Source organism: Vipera berus (genome assembly GCF_964194415.1).
Source record: "Vipera berus genome assembly, chromosome: 7".
In the NCBI taxonomy this organism is placed as follows: domain Eukaryota; kingdom Metazoa; phylum Chordata; class Lepidosauria; order Squamata; family Viperidae; genus Vipera; species Vipera berus.
Window position 1 is genome coordinate 29686286 of NC_138209.1, and position 20782 is coordinate 29707067.

Below are 20782 nucleotides of genomic sequence, written 5' to 3' on the forward strand. Positions count from 1 at the left end.
CCTGGTCTGGAAAAGGAGGGAAGAAGCTGGCCCCCCAAAACAGTTTCTTTGTGACTGACAAGGACCTCTAGAATATGCTTCTACCACCCCCTTCCCCTTCCCCATCCCCTGATGGTCCCCACACATATTTAGGCAAACTAGTTTGCTTTTCTCAACAAGCTTTTGAAAATGAAGGGTCTTGCATTTGGCAAGTGGCCATTTTAATCCTGTGTTGGTTTTAGTGTTAATTTAGAAGTTAAAATTAATTGTACTGTAAAAATCAAAATATTCAGAAGATTTGAAACATGTTTTAATGTGAATCACCTAGATTATAATTTGATAGAATATAAATACTGGAAATTAAAAATTAAAGCTTTCCATTGTAATCTGCCCAGATTTCACCAATTTGTAACCTCACTTCACTGTTTATTACACTAGGGTGTCTTGAAATAGGATCTTTCAGTAGCCATGCCATGTATGTGAAATTTCTTTTCTATTAAAGTGTGTAAGACTTGATTTAAAACCATGTTTAATTAATAATAAGTCACCTCTAAGTGAAATGGGAAGCACACAAGTCTAACAAATAAATAGAAAATATTTGTGCTCTTTGCTATTTTTTAATAGGCCGCTTCTAATTATTGAAAATATTTTAATATTTTGTACTTTATTGATGTATGATAATTCTCTAATATTGCCTTTTGTTATCTTTTGATGTAAACTGCCTTATTTTTGTCCTATAGTATATAAATTCTGAAACAAATGAACTTGTTTATATTTATTTCAAGTTGGACATTATGAACTGTGATAGCCCATTAATGTAAATAAAAATATATGTATATATTTTATATCAATTGTTGATTATGACCATGGTAGGAACAGTTTACTGTAGTGAAATCCTATTATTCAAGGGCATCAGCTCCCTTAAAACAATCCACTAGTTCCAGAATGTAACATTTTAGTTTCTCTAAAAATAATTGTGAGAATGTTCTTATATAAATATACATCTGATTATTTGAGTTAATTTCCATCTTTTATTGCAAGGTCAATCCAAATAACTCACAAATAATTCCAGTTATGTAATCTAACCTAACACAGTTAAAGTAGTAGTTCAAATCATCTTCTGTACATTTTAAAATGTCTAGCTGAAAGTAAACTTATCTGAATTCACAAGTCTCTACTGTTTAAAAGGCAAAATGTACATTTTAGCACTTTTAAGATGGGTTTCTAAATCTATTAAGAATATTTCATAAAAGTGTTTTGTTTTGGGTATTATCTATTTGAATTTGATTTCAGTGTGTTTTGAGAAAATGTAAAAAACATACTGAACTTTGCTATAGGATACCAGGCATGAAAACTAACCACTTTTCTCATTTGTAGAAATGACTTGATATAATTAAAAAAGAATAATGTGGAAACATTTACTCAAGAGATATGAATTTAGTGGAAACAAAACTATACACAATCTCTGACTCAAGCATACTGGAATTATATTGGAGTTTCACACAAAGGCATAGAAAGTTTTATATTTGCAATATATGATAGAAAGGGTTATTAATATTTGTTGTTCTTTGAAATGCACACGTTCCTACAATTTTTCCATTCCTAATTTAAATGAACTAGAATCACCTTTGAAAACATACTTGTTCTACTCAAATGACATTTCTTCATAGGAATATGAAGCAGGAAACCTGTGTTCAGAGGGTCATATATGATGAGCCACCAATGAAGTTAAAAATCAAGCTTGGCTTGGCTTCTCTTGTATGTGGTAGGTATGTAAATTTTAGTCCTGCCCTTGACTACCACCTACATATATATCTAAAGTTCTACATAGTGTATAATATAAAAATGATAATTAAAAGAAGGTAAGAGTTAAAAACAAAAGAAAAGGTGAGAGGATAAAATTTTGAAACTATCAAAGAAATGTAATTTTATTGAACAGTATTTGCTGCTTACTCTCATGGTGATTATGGCATTGATATAGGCCTAAATATGGACTTACCTACAAGTACCGTTCAGTCTTTTTAGAATAAATTGCCCATATTGTTCTTTTTGTAAAAGAAATGACTACCACTAGCAAGAATATCTCGGAAATAGTGCAGTGGTGAGTAAGATTACAAAAAGTGAGCAGCCCATTGAAACAGTTTTTGTAAAAATATCTGCATTATTATTCACTTTATGTCAGGTACCAAGTTCAAAGTTAGTGAGGGTTCTGAGAAGCAACTGTGCCTTCAATCATTTCACTTCCATTGTGTTAACAAGTTTTAGAGTTGAAATCATCAACTACCTCAGCATGAATCTCAGTCCAAATGACTGGAAATTGAACACAAAAAGAGCACTTATCTTTTCCAGTACTTTCTGGGGGACTCAACCCTTTCTCCATTCCTCCACCCGCACCCATCCTCCCTTCATGTTTGTCCTGATAGAAAAATGTATGGTTTTGTACGGCGTATGAAAGCCCCGTATGAGTTAATAACTGCAATCCCGGCTTCCTGCTATTCAGTGGGAAGGTTTCAGTAAGGCTTTTTTCGAAACCCGCATTTATGCAGAAATAAACTATAAGCTCAGAAGTCAATGTGAGTGTACTCCAGAATCAATTATTAAGGCTGACCTAATCTTACTCCACCCCCTCCACTTCCATTCTTTACATCAAGAAATTAAAAGGTTAATGTTCTTATGCTTGCCTCCCCCGACGCTTTTGATTTATTAAAGAGGACTCTTATTTGCATACATACTTGGCGCAATTCAGTTTAGTTATGTGACCACCTTCCTTGCTCCACGCCCAAAATATTATCGCACCGACTTGACCTTTATAATATTTCTCAGACCCATTTTATTTTGCAATCGACGTGGGACTCCCCCTCCCATTCCTTCCCCCCCCAACGATTCTAAGAGGAAAAAAAATGGGGGCGCATCCTGGCGGCGACCGCCTTTGTCCCCCCTTGAACCTCGCGAGGAAGAGCGCTCGCAGTTCGGTGTGTAAAGTACAGCCTAAGAGCCTGGGGGCACCTTCCTTCTTCGCTCTGCCTTGTGTGCCTGTGTGTCTCGTCTCCTCTCTCTCTCTCTTCCTCTCTCTCCTTTTCTCCCTCCCCAGCCTGTGTGTGAGCTGCGAGCACTGCCGCCGCCGCCGCTGCCCTTTGATCCCTGCATTAGTGTTAGTTAGGGGCTTGGAGACACACAGGGAGCAGCCATAGACACCGCCGCACCAGCCCTCCTTATTGACACCGCATATGAGCACACACTCTCCCTCGTCCATTAGATCCATTTCCATTGAGGAATATTGCGACCGGGGACAAACCAGGTGCACGACCGGGGGGGGGGCAGAGAAAGGGGGGAAAAAGGGGGGGAGAGGGCAAGGAAAAGGGGAGCGGGGAATCCCTTCTCCTTGGCTCCAGGAAAAGCGGCTTTCTAACCGCCTCCCCCCCCCACTTGCCCACGAGAAGGAAAGCAACCTCTGTCGGGCAGCTTCCCTTGCCCCCGCTTTGTGCCTGCCTCTGTCCCTCTTTGGGATTTTTTTTTCCCCTTTGGTCTCCCATTAAACCAAGGAGAAGAATGTGAAAAGGGGGGAAAATGCCCAGGAGGAAGCAGGAGCAACCCAAGCGCCTCTCTTCACGTAAGTGCTCCTTTTTTTTTCTCCCTTCTGTGTCCCCCCCCCCCTATCTTCCCCTTTTCCTTCTCTGCCTTGTCTCCGACCTCCCCCCTCTGCAGCCTCCTCCGTTGTTTTGTGCATTAGTTTAGGGTTACGGAGGTGAAACTGACAAAGACAGCACCCGGGTTATGCCTCTTTTAGGTCTGAGCTAAGGCAGCCATGTTGGTGATGAACAGCCTTGTGCCCTTTTAATTTTTTTCTCTCCTCTCTCCCTCTCCGTCTCTGTGTCTGAGTGCGTCTGTGTGAGCGCGAGAGGGAGAGCGTGTGTGTGTGTGTCTTTCCCTCCTCTCTTTCTTCGCTCTTCTCTTTCCCCTCCCCTTTCTTTTGATTGTGCATTTGTGTGCGTGTACGGGCGGCTTTCTCTTTTTTTTAGTCTGAAGGGGGTCTTTTTTTATTGGGGTGGGGAGTCGCAGTTGGAAAGGGTTTCTGGCGTCTTGTGCGGAATCGGCTGCGAGGTCCGTCTCCGGCTAAAGGTTGCGGCTGGGCTGGTCGGCCTCGGAGCCGGGGAAGAGGCGGGAGAAGGCGAAGAGCAGCGGGGAGGGCGAGGCAGCGGCCGGGTGGGGGGTGGTGGTGGGATAGGATAGATAGAGGGACACAGGGGACTCCGGGTCTGCCGCTTCGCCGCCGCCGAGAGGTGCGGGGAGGGCGAGAGGGAGATCGTGGCATGCGAGGTCCCTGCAGAGCAGAGGGGGTGGCGGAGGCGGCGGCATAGCAGCGGCGGTGGCAGGCGAGCTGGAGTCTGCTTCGCCTCCTCGCTGCAATAAAATGAAGGGTCAGATGCAGCCTCAGCGAGCCAAAGGTTTACGCGCCTCTGCCCCAGACCAGACCAGCAGAAGGCAGGAAGGACTGAGAGCGCGGATCACCCCCCACTTCCCCCACCTGGTGCGGGCAAAGCACACACCACACCGCAGTTTCTCCCCCCCCCCGTCCTCCTCCTCCTCCTCCTCCTCCTCAATTCTTCGCAAAACAGTTAACTTTTTCTTCTGCTTCTCTCTGGAATGGAGAAGCGATCGGGCATTCTTTGCGGAGAGGAAGAGGGAAATATCTTCGGACGAATAAGATACACGTTTTAAAAGACCTTTAAAGCGACTGGAGGCTCCTTCTGGTTGGTCTCCAAAGAAAAGAAGAATGAAGGCGGGGGGGGGGTGAATTTTGAGGGGTCATTTTTTTTCTTCCCCTCCCTGCCTCCGCACCGACGTTCTGTGCAGCCTCGCTTGGCCCCTCCCTGGCTGCGCCCCGAGGTTCGTTGTCGGCAGGCTGAACTGCTTATGTGTCAAAGCCACGGTCGGTCACCTGAAGTTCACCCGGGAGGGGGAGCGTAGAGGAAGGGAAAGCGAAGACTGTGGCGGGTGGCTGCTGAGAAGGGTGCTTGTGTGCGTGGGAGGGAGAGCGACCGTGCCCTTGTCGCAGGGGAAGATGCGATCGATTACTGACTGGTTCATATATATATATATATAATTAGCGAGAGTTTGTAGAGGGAAAGATTCCCCAGATTACCAAGACGCCCCCTCCCACTTCCCCCCCCCCCGCCGCTCTGTCCTACTACGCTCCTAGGCACCCTTCCTCTCTCCTGCCCTCCCGCCGCCCAGAATACATGATCAGCCTGGCACACATGATCCGGGGCTGAGGTAGGGAAAGGCCGGGCACAGGCTTGGCACTTGGAGCGCGCGCGCACAGCCTTCCTTTTCCTTGCCGCGTAAAGTCGGGGCCGAAGGGCTTCCTGTTTGACCCCTCCCAGCACACGGTTTGATTCCACACTCACGCCCCGCCGCCCTGCTGTCGGCCTCACGGTTTTGAAAGGGGTATATTTATAGTTTAAAAGGCCGAGAGTCGTGCTCCTATGAAAACCGAATTCAGGAAGCTTGCATAAGTGAGTTTCCTGAACCCGCGAGGGACTGCTTTGCTGTTCTACTACCCTAGTCTCCAGTAAGGGGGGGGGGGGAAGATGATAGTGATGCTTTGCAAGAATCTAGAGAGAGAGAGGAAAAAAAACGTTTGTATTTTAAAAGTGCCGAGTTATGAAATACCACATAAGCCAACATATGAGCAAATGAGAATTTGAAATATAAAGTTGTTTTGTTTTTAACTTGTGTGTGTGTGTGTGTGTGTGCGCGCGCGCGCGCGCGCGCAGAAACTCTGGGCGTAGAGTTTGGAAGGCCTGTTGTGCTTTGCTGTTGAAGAGAGCAATGCAAGCAGCTGCAAACTGCCCCGCTAGTGACCTTGACCTGGCCCTGGCTCTGCTGCCCTTTCTGTCTGTTTCTGCAGGGCAGAAATGAAGTTCTGTCTCCATTTTAGCTCACTTAGGAAGGATTTGTCCTGCAAACAGGCAGTTTCTGGTTTTGCTATTTTGTGTGTATCTGAATTTTAACTTTACCTCCCTCCCCAGAATTGCAAGTTTTGCTTGTAGAGAAGTGAACAGTATTTAAACTACAAGGTGCACTGTGGCCTTTGGGAAAGTAGACTGTGAAAAGCCCAGTTTTAAAAATGTTTCATGTTTCTCCAGCTTTGATACTTAAGTTTTTAATACATTGTAATGATTTTAAGATATGTATGCCTCAGAAGGAAAAAGGTTGTATTTTAGCCCCATTTCTAATGAAATGAGAGCTTGCCTTTGTTCTACTTTTATCATCAATTAATTTTAGAAAATAAAAATGTTAATTTGTTATTAAGACTTCCATAAAACATGAGAATTTGTTTGTGTGTTTTTGTGTGAAACATTTGTTTTCAGTGGGAAATTTAAATAAAAGTGTCCTTTGAAAGGAACCTAAGTATTCTACAGCTCATTTTAAGTGATAAGTTGAACTTCTCAAAGAACTAGCCACACTGAAGTTGAAAAAAATTATTTTTGAACAGATGTGTTTTAAACTTAATGTATATATTAATCAATGACTGCTTTTAAAAAAGAGAAATTAAAAAGCAAGTCTAATGCTAGCTGTGTTTAAACATGTGAGAGTAGTTTTGACTTTATTTGTGAGCAAATATAACTAAACATTTGGGTGTTTAATAGATTATTTTTTCCAATATTGCATTTCAGAAAAGTTGTGATAGTGATAGAAATAAAATGCCACCGTATGAATATGCTGGACTTTAATTCATTTGTTGAAAAGTTGAGATAAATACATGAGGAAAAGTTTGATCTAAATATATGTCTTGAGAAAAAAGGTTTGTATATAGCATAAAATTTATAAAAATGACAGTAATCTATTATAGGATTAAAGAACATTATAATATGCTGTTTAGATAGATATATAGATGGACAGTCAGAGCAAAGGTCATCTTTTCTTTTGCAACTTCACTTCCTGGGATCAAATGAATTGATCTAGTAAGCAGGCATTTGTTGGAATAAAATCTTGAAAGCCTTATCACTGGTACTATGAAGAAAAGAGGGAAATGTACAACTCTTGTCAATTTCATTGCAGCTCTGTAAACCTGGGAAAAGTTGCAAATATTTGCAGTTTTACAGCTGCAGTAGCAAGCAGCCAGGTTCTACTGTGAAAAGTGCTTGGTTGCAAAAAATACCGAAATGCTAACCTCCTGATTTTACAAATCACATTTGCTCTTAAATAGAAACAGAAGGAATGGCATCCTTGCAGCCAGGAAGGCTCCCCTTGAAACAACCAGATTTTTTAAAATTTCAATTGGCTAAACCAGTCCACATATCATGTACTAAAAAATATGTGGAAGGGGATTTTGTTACTGTTAAGTTAGCAAGAGAGAGCTGAAAGTATTCTGCATGTTCTTTGTATTTTGGCAGAATTGAGGGAGATTGTGGGGCAACTTCAAACTGCTTTGAGGGAATAGTGTTTTCTTTTGTGCCTGTGTTCCAGCTACATATTTTAATTTTATTTATTATTTTTAATGAAGAAACATTTTATAATGTCTTATGTTTCCATTAATGACTTTCTTTGAACCTTCTTCAATTTATCACTGTCTCATCCAAAACTGTACCTAAAATTTATATAGGTAAAGGTAAAGGTTCCCTCCCTTGCACATGCGTGCTAGTCGTTTCCGACTCTAGGGGCCGGTGCTCATCTCCGTTTCAAAGCCGAAGAGCCAGCGTTTGTCCGAGGACGTCTCCGTGGTCATGTGGCAGGCATGACTAGACGCCAAAGGCGCACGGAACGCTATTACCTTCCCACCGTAGTGGTCCCTATTTTTCTACTTGCATTTTTACATGCTTTCAAACTGCTAGGTTGGCAGAAGCTGGGACGAGTAACAGGCGCTCACTCTGTTACGCGGCACTCGGGATTCGACCCGCCAAACTGGCAACCTGATCGACAAGCTCAGCGTCCTAACCCACTGAGCCACCGCGTCCCTCCGAAAAAAAAATTATATATAATTTATATATAAAATTTATATATAAAATTTATATATAATTATATAAATACTTAACAAACACTTAACATGTGTGTGTGTATATATATATATATATATATATATATATATATATATATATATATATATATATATATATATATATATATATATATATAAAACACGGAATATTTGACACCCATTTTAACAGGGAAGAATAAATTAGTATTATTGCTTCTAATTTTGAGGGTATGGACTAAGGTTTTCAAGTTTTCATTCATAACGGTAGCAGAAATGCATAGGGAATTAAAAATATGCTTGAGGCTAAAAGTTCTCACTTAGATTTCTAAAAATATGTTTTACACCTCTAGCATTGCCAATAGTTCAACACATGATCAGAAATTATTTTCAACACTGGAAATCAAAGGTTCCTTGTTCTAATTTTATTCTTGTTGAGAAATCAGTTTGATATTATACCATCTTCCTTCGTACTTGGAATCAGATAGGGTATGAGTAGCAATGAAATACAGGTAGTGTCGACTTGCAATAGTTCATTTAGTGACTGTTCAAAGTTACAATGGCACTGGAAAAAGTGACTTAATGACCTTTTTTCACAGTGTTACGAACTTTGCAGCATCCCCATAATCATGTGATCAAAATTGAGATGCTTGGCAACTGGTACATATTTATAATCGTTGCTGGGTCCCAAATAAATAAAAACTTCACCTTACCTGTACTGATGAGAAAAAAGCATACAAATACACAAAATGACCACAGAAGCTAAGACCGCAAGGGGATGTGCACAGAGCAAGAGTTACCATCTGACTAATGTGTAACACCTTGTTTTGACTAGAAAGGGTAGCAAGTCATGAGGCAACTGACACCGACAAGTTCTAGCTTGCTCGTCAAGTACCAAATGACAATTAATGGGACAAAGTTTTCCCATCAAAATGTGTTGAGTTTGATGATTTTCAAAGCAGTCAAGTACTGAAGTACCATTGTATACAAGATCCCAGTTTTGCTCAGGTAAATTATTCCCTTAAAGTCACTGAGGAATGATGGGGTTGCAGATATCTGCTAGATTCTGCTTCAGTAAAATAGGGATGGAAGTAATGTATGTGTGCAATAGGTCATTGTAGGGATGGAAGAGCAGCCTTTAGATTGCTGAGGAGTCTGCAATCTTTTGGGGCTCTGCAGGCCACCGTGTTTGGGGCAATGACACAATGGGAAGGGTGAATGTTTTCTAAGTTTCAGGTGAGTTCTTTATATTGTGTTTAATTCTATTTTAAGAGCTATATTAGCTCATTCTTCACAGTGGAAGAAAAATGTCCTTTCAGATTTCAGCAGCATACTCAAAAATATGCTAAAGTTACAAAAAGGATTCTTTGAAGCTACAGACAGTTGTAGGTTATCCGTTGGTGCTCTAGGAAAATAATTGTCAAGTGCTAGAAAGTGTAAATGAAGCTGTAATTGGAGCTGGACAGAAAAGAAGGAAATGGTACAAATAGAAGAGGTGAATTAAGTATATCCAGTGAAATTTGAAAGTTTGGAGACTTTGGAAGTTTCATACTACAAAGAAAAACAAATCAAAAGTTTTTCAAAATACATTTCTGATCATGTAGCGCAGACATGTCAAACACAAGGCCCGGGGGCCAGATCCGGCCCGCGAAGTGGTTTCATGCGGCCCGTGAAGCCATCCTGGAAACAGTGAGGGAACGGCCCCCACTGCCTTGGCCCTGGCCCAGAGACCCCCCTTCTGCCAGAGACCCTCAGATCTGTCCCACTCCTGCCCAGGCCCCCATAGGCACCCTTGACGCAAATGATGTAGAGCTGGCCACACCCACACAGTAGGCCATACACACTCTAGCCACACCCACCCAGTAGGCCACACCCACCCTGGCCACACCCACCCGGCCCCCTGAGGGCAACCACAATGCTGATGCGGCCCTCAATGAAATTGAGTTTGACACCCCTGATGTAGCGTATGAGCTCTCCTGGAACAGCTTTCTAACCTCTTAACAGGGAAGAGACAGTTTGCAGACATACATCCTACCAGCTGTAGATGATGGTGGAGATGCAAATAGGAAGGCTTAATTTCATAGGAACAAGAAACTAAATAATCCATTGATCATTGCTTGCAATTTTAGCAGTGTCACACAAGATAACTTTCAAGTTATTTTAGTTAAGATCAAACTTTTATTTCTAAATCTTAGTAATGTATATGTTAGTAAAGAGAACAGTGGAGTTTGTTTGTTTATTTATTTATTTATTTATTTATTTATTTATTTATTTATTTATTTATTAATTTAATTTGTATACCGCCCTTCTCCCAAAGGACTCAGGGCGGTGAACAGGGCAATACATAATAAAAACAAGATACAAAAATTAAAAATTATTAAAAGTAATTAAACAACGATGCCCGTAATAAATTAGTACAGATTAAAAGTTAAGTTAATTTATAACACCCAACCCCATTCCATCAGGTCAGGCCGGCTTGTTCAAAAAGGTGGGTTTTAAGATCGCGCCGGAAGGAGCGGAGATCAGGCGCCATCCGGAGCTCGACCGGAAGATGGTTCCATAAATCCGGTGCGCCCACAGAGAACGCCCTCCCCCTGGGGGCCAGGGAGTTTAATGGCTGAACCATGAAAGTGGGATTCTGGTTTTTAAATTTATGGGCTTTAATAAGAGAAACTAATTCATATGTATATCTATTCAGAAAAAAAAATCCTACTGAGTATGATAGGTCTAATTCTCAGAAAATGGGTACAGGATTACAAGATTGTGGTATGTTACAACTTTGCTACTAATCTCTTTTGTGACTCACAGTTTACAGCAGATTGCTTATTAGGGCCATGCAAATGCTCTTATAATCTATGTTGACTTTTTTTTCAATGCGTAATAAAAATACCAGGCTAGCTAAAAATATTGACTACAAGTTTTAAACTTGTTTTCAAGAAAAAAATGAGAATGATGAAGTATATGTAAGCAAGCAGCTTGGTATGTAGCAATTATAATCAGTAGAAATAATTTATGCTATATACTATTTTCCCAGTTTTAATACATTGTTGGAAATGCTAGATTGTATTTATATTACTAATTATATTTCTTCATTTCTATGTTCATATGTACAAGCCCAATCATACTGTATTTGAGTAGTGAGCCCCACATTAAAGTGTAGCAAATACAAAATATCATGGATACATATCTTAAAAGTGGGCTAGACTGAAGTAGGTTGCAATCCGAACCAACCCAGTGATGTCCTCAACGTGATGTCCCGTTGCCTGGAAGCGGTACGAATCTGGATGGGGAAGAACAGGCTCCAGCTCAACCCGGCCAAGACCGAGTGGCTCTATGTGTCGGCATCTCGCGTTGTCCAAGATCTACCATCTTTGGTTATGAGGGGAGAGGTGTTGCCTCCTGTTGATAGGGCGTGCAACTTAGGCGTCCTCCTGGATGCACGACTCGATTTAGAACATCATATAGGAGTCGTGGCCAGGGGGGCATTTGCCCAGGTTCACCTGGTGTGCCAGTTGCGCCCCTATCTGGACCGACATGCCTTACGTATGGCCACTCATGCACTCGTCACCTCCCGTATAGATTACTGCAACGCACTCTACATGGGGCTGCCCTTGAAGACCACCCAGAGGCTTCAGCTGGTGCAGAATGCAGCCGCGCAGGTTGTGATGGGAGCATCCCGATACTCCCATATTACACCCCTCCTGCGTGGGCTGCATTGGTTGCCGGTTGCCCTTCGGGTGAGGTTCAAGGTGCTGGTTCTTACCTATAAAGCCCTACATGGCTTAGGCCTGGCATATTTACAGGACCGTCTCCTGCCAGGAATGATTTCCCATTGCCCTGTGCGCTCACACAGAGAGGGTCTCCTCAGGGTGCCGTCGGCCAGACAATGTTGGCTGGCGACCCCCAGGGGGAGGGCCTTCTCTGTTGGAGCACCTGCCCTTGGAATCAGCTCCCCCGAGAACTTCAGATGGCCCCAGATCTCCGGTCCTTTCGTCACGACCTAAAGACATACCTTTTCCAACTGGCCGACCTGGACTGAAGACAGGGGTTTTAATATTGCTTTATTTTATTGGTTTTAGTAAATAATGGGGCTTTGTAAATTTAATCTTTTTTTAATATTTGTATTTATTGTTTTTATTGTTGTTAGCTGCCCTGAGTCCTTCGGGAGATAGGGCGGCATATAAGTCCCATAATTAAATTAAATTAAATTAGATGTGTAAACTAATTTCAGAAAAATAGATACATGTTATTTCTCTTGGTAGAAAAGCTACAAAGCTGTAGGATTCCTATGTTGCAGAGCCATGGTCTTGTGATGTTTAGTGACACAGATAAAATTTATTGGTCAGTATTGGCCAGTAATAGAGCCACTTTGGTATTATAGTTTGGTGTTTATAGCTAGAAACCAGAAGAGAGCGAAGCCAGCCAAATGACCTTGGGCCACTCTCTCTCAGCTCTAGGAAGCAGGCAATGCAAACTACTTATGAAATCTCGCCAAGAAAATGCAGGGATTGGTCCAGATTGTTGCCAGGACTCAACATTGACTTGAAGGCATAAAACAACAACGTCGCCCTGTATTTCCAAAATTTTGCACATACAGATTGCACAAATACTGTTGTCTCTTCTTCCGTGTTTTCCAAATCTAGGAAGCTTTCTGAGTTTCATCCAATTCATGTTTGAATGAATATGAGAGACAATATTTTTATATGAAAACATTGAGAGCCAGTTTGAACTAGTGGTTAAGGCACCTGGCTAGAAAGCAAGAGACCATTTCATGTGCTTCCTGCTATTACTCACCATGTAAGATTCTTGAGTTTTCTTTGAGTGACATTTGGGACATGGTAGAGATGCAAATGAAGGTAAAGTTCAAGTACTGACTCTATAAACAACTTTTATAAGAGCCCCTGAGGGAAACAGGGATCAGAATGTTTTCTTAAATGAATGACAAAATCATCACCCAATTTTAAAAATATTTTTTTCCTCTACATGTCAGAATGGGAAGATGGATTAAGAAATGATATAAAACAGAAGGATTAGGAAGAGCTGGTCACTTTGGAATTAACTATTATTAATTTCTATAATTGAATTAAAACAGATCCCAGAACTAGATAATAGGAGCATGATCTACCACTAAGGGCTTTTGGGAAGGTCAAAGGCCTTCCAGCATAAAAGATTAATAAAGGTATGTTTTCATTTGTAAATGTAACATAAATAAAAATGATGTCTTTGTTCTTCAGTGTACCCAGTTTGTGCCACGCGATTTGCTAAGCAATCTAAATTATAACGTTAGCTATGGTTGTATAACCTGTTTCATTATTATTGGCTAGATTGGGCAACTAGAAGCTCGTGACCTCCCATTTACACTACTGCAATGCTCTCTACATGGGGCTGCCCTTGAGGACCACTCGGAGGCTTCAACTGGTGCAGAATGCGGCCGCGCGAGTTGTGATGGGGGCTTCCCAATACTCCCATGTAACACCTCTACTCCGCGAGCTGCATTGGCTTCCGGTTGCCCTTCGGGTCAGATTCAAGGTGCTGGTGATGACCTATAAAGCCCTAAATGGCTTGGGTCCGGGTTATCTGAGGGAACACCTGCTGCCGGCATCAAGCTCCCTTCGTCCTGTGCGCTCCCACAGGGAGGGCCTTCTCAGGATACCGCCGGTTAGGGAATGCCGGTGGGTTATTCTCAGGGGAAGAGCGTTCTCTGTGGGCGCGCCGGCCCTATGGAACCAGCTCCCCATGGAACTTAGGACTGCCCCCGACCTTCGCTCATTCCGCAGGGACCTGAAAACTTGGCTTTTTGAGCTATCTGGCCCAGGCTGAGGGGTTTTAATTTTTATTAGGCTTTAGTTTTAAATTTCGGGGACTTTAATTAATTGTTTTAATCTGATTTTACTTTTTGTATGTTTGTTTTAATCTTCCCTGTACACTGCCCTGAGTCCTCCGGGAATAGCACGGTATATAAATTTAATAAAATAAAATAAAATAAATAAATTATTGCTGAGCCATGCTTCTTAGAATCTAGTTTTTAAAGACTATTACCTATGATTCAGAATGTCTGAATACATTTGAGTTTTTTGAAATGTCTCAATACATTTGAGTTTTTTGGAAGCAATACACATTATACTAAAATGTAGTGCCAATGTGTTATGCTAGAATCTTTTCAGTGTTAAATTTATTATCTATTGGTACCTATTAATTCTTTATGATCTTTTAAAAATTATCAGTCCATGAGAATAATTTAATGCCATAGCTGTTGTGTTAGCTTAGGAAACTTTAATAACAGACTTTGTCAAATACTTTTGAAATTTATATGTCTTATATTTGTTGCAGCACTTCTGTCTATATGTTTGCTATCACTCTTAGAAAAATCTGAAGATTAGTGAGATAAGAAGCCTCCCAAGCAGGGTGAATAATAATCAATGTTTTTTAAAAAAAATTAAAAAATGGATTATTTTGATTTAAATCAGATTTTTTTATTTAAATTGGATTTTTTATTTTTATCAAATTTATTTTAATAAAATGCTTTTGGAGTAAAATCTATCTAAACATAGTTTTATATGTAAGATACATTAATAATTTAGTTTATTCAGCATGAAATGAGCTTAGTTGTGTAGCATGAGACTGTATATTCTGCAATATTTACATTTTTGGTAAACTCATTCAATGAATCCAAGCTCTGCAAGCTGAGATAACATGCACTGCACTGATGCATTCACACAATTTCACAGTAACCTTGAGATAAATCATAAAACAAAGTTCAGGACTATTCTTTTATCCCATTGTTTTGCAAATCTATGTACTCTACAAACTGTATGGTTTGAAGAGAAATGCATCTTCAGGCTCTAAATGTTTTACTTAAATTTAATTAAATAAAAGAATTTGACTAGTTCGCCAACTATGTGTAATTAACCTATGAACCTAAAATCGATTCTGATATCGCTGTTTTACTAACCTGACAGTTTATTATTCTAAATAGGAAGCCTTGATTTTGTTTGCAAATAATAATATTAAAAATTCTAACTACCAGCAAGAATGAGTCCTTACATTTAAAGAGCACCTGTCATTTCAGATCCATCATGGCAGTGCCTGTTAGCGGGCATCCACTCACCTGCTGCCCGCTACGCCCCACACCTTGTTGTGTCACTGCCGCATCACCAGCCATCCCATTAAAATGAATGGGACTGTCTGTGAGTCAACAGCGGGTCAGAGGAGGAGCCACTGCGGGACAGAGATGATAGCTACTCTTTAAAAATTACGATTTAAATTGAGTTGATTTAAATCAAGCCTTTTTACTAGTGATTTAAATTATGATTTAAATCAAATCCACTCTGCTCCTAAGAGTTTTTATTCTCTAAGTTGGGTGATTTTCTTTCTTTAATAATACTTTTTGCTACTTTTTTATTTATTTAATTAATTTATTATTTTGACTTAGATGTCACCTGACTACAATTGCTTTTGGATAACTCATAAAACAACTAATAATGTTAAGTGAAGTGACCTTTACTTTCCTCTAGCCTTCCACTCACTTTTTAAAAAAATGATATTTTATAGACTGTTTTCTAATTATCAGGAATAAGTTAAATAAGTTATCTTTGTTAACGATAAATTTTGCTTTTATGTAAGAATCAGAAATTTTGTGTCTTGAGTTCCTTACACTCCGTATTTATTGCGTGTGGACTTGGGGATGTCTACTCTATAGCATAAGTTCAATGCCTTGTCATTCAGTAGATCCCTAGTCCCCTTGTTTCATTTTCTTCTTAGAGTGTATTAAGCATTTTTAATGTTAATTTTATGTTTATTGTTCTTTTATTTATGCCCTAAAAGTATTTTGTGTCTTTGTATATGTGCTTTTTCATTGATTATTTGCATTTCTTATTCTAAACCTTAAGATCCTTTTTGTTTTCTTTTTTAAGCAAAACATTTTAAAAGAGTTCTTGCCTCCAATATAATACTTATGTTTGCTGCCCCACAAAAATTTGATGGAAAACACAAGATTAATGCCAGTTTTTGTGAGGTGTATGTAGGCCAAAGCAAGAAAGGGTTCCGTTATGATTCTGTTTCCACTAACTTTAAGCCTACTTTGTGTGGTATAGAGACATCAAAATTGATTCTTTTTCTTTCATGCAGTTCTGAGAATCTGAAGGATGGGTGAAAGAAGAAATATAAACTTTATGTAAACATAAATGTAAAATTAAAGTATACTAGAGTAGATAGTAGCCTCTTCTGAGATTAAAAGGATTTTAAATTTTTAATTCCTGTTGAAGTTGAGTGACATAGAAGCTTAAATAAATAAAGTTAAATCACTGGTATAACTTTCACCAGTTAACTATTAGAAGCAGATAGTCAAAAGTTATGTTTCTTATTCTAGCACTTTTTTGTGGCTTACATGTTAGCCATGTTTAACATCATCTAGACATGCTTCTAATTTACTGTGTGAAGTAGATAATAAATATTGAAAAGGTGGCCTTTAGAAATCCATGGGATTTGTTGAAGGTGAGTTGCTGGTATGATGATACTATAACAGTGCATAATCAAACATTAAGATTTCTCAAAGTGAGTGACTGAGTGACTGTGTCTATGTATCTATAATTTGATAAATTTCATTCTGATTTTGAGGCATAAGCTATTCTTTCAACTCAGAACAGCATAAGAGTTACCGTATTTTTAAAACACCATTGATTACTAGGTAAAGTATTGTTCATCTAATTATTATTCTTGTACTAAAACAAGAAGTCTTACATTCAAAACTCCACTTTGTCATAAAGTTCTCTGGGTACAAGGCCAATTCCACTGTTTGGAAATTAAGTGAATTCCAAGTATAAAATAGATAGCTGCAAGACAATTATGGGCAAACAAATCAGTTGGTATATGTCTGTATTAATCATAACTTATTTTCACTCCATTTATCTGTGAATTTTAAAAATCTGCAGAGAAATTTATTTGTCAAACTGGCCTTAAAATTTATCTACCATATGGACCTATGTATGTAGCTATTCCTCATAATAATTTCTCCTAATAAACATTTTCCTGTGCAGTTTTTAAGCCAAGAATTGCACCACGTACATTATGTTCCAATTTTCTTTCAGTTAGTCTGGAAAATGTAGTCTGGATCAGACCACCTAGAAAAGAAACCAACTAAATTCTTAATCTCTAGATACCATTATGACTATTATCCTAAGTTTCTTGGGGGAAAACAGGCTATAAATTAATAAATACTACAAGGAGATTTGACATTTGGTTATGTTTCCCTAAGTGGGCTGCAAGGCTCAGCAGTTAAAGACGCTGAGCTTGTTTTTCTCTATTGGAAAGCTGACAGCCTGAATTTGAGACCTGAGTGCCGTACAATGGGTTGACCTTCCGTTACTTGCTCCAGCTCCTGCTCACTAGCAGTTTGAAAACATGCAAGTGAAAGTAGATAAATAGGTACCCCTTTGATGGGAAGGTAACGGTGTTCCATGCGCCATGGCATATAATCATGCTGCCCACATGACCCTGAAATGTCTTTGGACAACGCTGGCTCCCTTGGCTAAGAAGCGGAGATGAGCAGCACCATCTAAAGTCAGAAATAACTGGATGGGAAATCTTTACCTTTTCCCTATACAAAGTCTATCCCTCTCTCTGTCTTCATTTGATATATGAAATGGCATCATTTGATTGACAAAAGAAAAAGCCCTATATCATAAACAGATGATGTAGTCTATAATGCTCGCTTATCTGTTTAACCACTTTGAATATATTTTTCTAGTATTAATTTACTTTTCTAGGTCACCTAGGAAACACTAATCTGTAGACCTGAGCAACCAGGGACCCAACCCACTATGGGCTCAATTAACCTCTTGCTTTTGCTATTTGCTGGGGATTAGCAAAGCAATAAATGATGATGGGATGAGTTAGATTAATGGAATTACAAATTTTGCAAATTTATTTACTACTGGGGAAGCCATTTTAATCCGGTCTGCTAATACCAAAGTATCTTGCAGCAGTTTTAAAGATTCATATTCGTAGCTGAAGTTATTTTCATCAGCTGTATCTGATGCAATTTTAGAAGTCCAGCAGTGTTTATCGATTCTTTTTGGCACTGTCCTATGGAGAAATAGTATTCTGAAATACAGATGTCTCCAGGTCATACATTTAGTGAGGCTCAGGCGCTGATGTCTCATTATTGGGCAATGCAACACTTGTAATTGGTTGGTATAAAAATATGATAAATAAATCATGGACAGTAGTCCAGTCAAGCTTTTACTCATAATAAATTAATTGGTCACAAAACTCATTTTTATGGTGATTGCTAGAAATGTCCTTAAATCTCAATTTTCCCTTGCTTTCAAGAAAAAAATGAGGAAGGGTCTGTATTTAACCTTGCTACACTGATTATATAATCTTTGACTTTTTCATGGGTCAGAAGCTGTGACAATGCCTTGAAAGGATCTATCTTGGAGTGAGCAATGCCTATTCCACCCAGCTTGTTCTCTTTTATCGTATTAGCCTAGGAGTACTGGTAGTTTCCTTATTCTCTCTTATTTGACTCTACTTGTTAACCCCAAAGAATCCTCTCAGGGCCTGAGAATGCAGCTGTCTTTGGTGAAGGAAACAGAATGCTGGAAAACAAACATTTCTCTGAGTTTCCCCATTGATGTTATAATGCAAGGCATGTTAGAAGTAAAATTCCTAATAAAGAAAAATGTAACTGTAACCGAACCATAGGAATTATTAAAAGCAAGATTGCTTTGATATTATAGAAAAGATGTATTTGCAAGCTAAAGGCTACTGAACCCTTGGGAACACTGCCGTATTTAAAGTACAATGATAAACAGAGCAGGAGGAAGCTCATAAAAGCATTATAAATGGCCAGTCAGATGCACAATGCTTACTAAATATAACAGTGGATGCTACAGCTTGTAGAATTAGGCTCAAACCAATTAAAAGCAACGATAAATTATTTCTGAGATCTTGCTTCTTATGTCACCTGTTACTGCTTGAGAGCTGCCAACAGATATGAAGTGAATGTGAAACTTTTTTCTGTTTTCTGATATAAATGCAGTAGCAATAATTAAAGATTCAGAATTTTAAGTGTCAAGCCTGCCCGTTTTTTGTGACAACATAGCTCTAATTTCCAGAGGCTAATCGTGTTATTTGTTGCCACAAAAGAAGCAGTCTTACTGTTCCTAAAAGTATTACAGAATAAATTTAGCACTTAGTGCTTTCAGAGTGGGAGAGGTGTGACTGTCTAACCTTTAAAGGAAATCCCATTGAATTTTCTCTGGCTTACTCAAAGGTACACATATGCTAAAGCTGAATTTGAATTTTTATCTTTTTTTTCTTTTTACTGTGGGAGGCTCAGCCAGTGACATCAGACAGCTGTAGCTATTGGTGTCATAGCGCCACAGTAGAGTAAAGAAAACAGTATTCTGTGCCACATCTCTGATTGTAACAATTGGGGTGTGTGTGTGTGTGTGTTTTGTTTTACCCTGCCTTGCCATTTGAGTACTAAAGGATGGGATGTACCTGATTTTAGAGTGTATTACTGTATGGCAGAAAAGAGTTGAAAAATCTGTCAGTGTTGTCAACAAATATCTGGGTACCTGTGCTCTTGAAATAATATATATATTTCTGATCACTGTAGCTCAAAAAGTAATTCCCTAGTGGAAAAGAGCAGGTGAAATGAACAAGAAAACACATATAGAGAAGCTTTTCTTCTATGCTCATTGGATGAGAATTGGGATCAAAGAAAAGATGAGAGATTCAGAGCAGACACTAGTAAACACTTAATACTGAAAGTTACATAATTTGCTGCCACAAGACTAACTCTACCTCAATTAGCTTTCAAATAATTCAGATAAAGACTAATTGATGAAGAAGATAGGCCAATTTATTTATTTATTTATTTATTTATTTATTTATTTATTTATTTATTTATTTATTTATTTATTTATTTATTTATTTTATTGGATTTATATACCGCCCTTCTCCCGAAGGACTCGGGGCGGTGTACAGGGCAGTTAAAACACAATATACAAAGTTAAAAATAAATTTAATTAAATTAACCCCAACAAATAAATCACATTCTAAAAATTTAAAATTCCAATCCCTCAGTCCAGGCCGGCAAGCTCAAATAACCAAGTTTTCAGGTTGCGGCAAAAGGATCGAAGGTCGGGAGCCGTCCGGAGCTCAACAGGGAGCTGGTTCCAGAGGGCAGGCGTGCCCACAGAGAATGCTCTCCCCCTGGGGGCCGCCAGTCGGCATTCCCTGGCCGACGGCACCCTGAGGAGGCCCTCTCTGTGGGAGCGCACAGGACGATGGGAAGTTAACGCCGGCAGAAGGTGCTCCCGTAAATAATTCGGACCCATGCCATTTAGGGCTTTATAGGTCATCACCAGCACCTTGAATCTCACCCGGAGGGCAACTGGAAGCCAGTGCAGCTCACGGAGAAGAGGTGTTATATGGGAGTATCGGGAGACCCCCATCACCACTCGCGCGGCCGCATTCTGCACCAGTTGGAGCCTCCGAGTGGTCCTCAAGGGCAGCCCCATGTAGAGAGCATTGCAGTAGTCAATCCGAGAGGTCACAAGCGCATGAGTGACTATACCTAGGGCATCTCGGTCCAAATAGGGCCGCAACTGGCGCACCAGGCGAACCTGGGCAATTCCCTCATGCATTTAATGCTCCAATCCTAGGATAGTTATTGTTTTGCTCCAATTTGTGACCTTTCTTGCCACAGTTGTTAAGTGAATCACTGCAATTGCTAGGTTAGTAACAGGGTTGTTAAGTGAATCTGGCTTCCCATTGACTTTGCTTGTGAGAAGGTTGCAAATGGTGATCGTATGG

The 20782-nt window shown here is 39.8% G+C and overlaps 1 protein-coding gene across 1 annotated transcript in view; it reads left to right on the top strand.

Moving 5' to 3' along the window:
* The first annotated feature begins 3361 nt into the window (after nt 1-3361).
* The window catches only part of ZNF827 (zinc finger protein 827), a 127899-nt gene continuing 110478 nt past the window's right edge, over nt 3362-20782 (top strand). Inside the window, exon 1 of the mRNA XM_081332652.1 lies at nt 3362-3589. Within this exon, the coding sequence (XP_081188778.1) occupies nt 3547-3589 (43 nt within the window). The 5' untranslated portion in view covers nt 3362-3546. The remainder of the gene's footprint in view (nt 3590-20782) is intronic.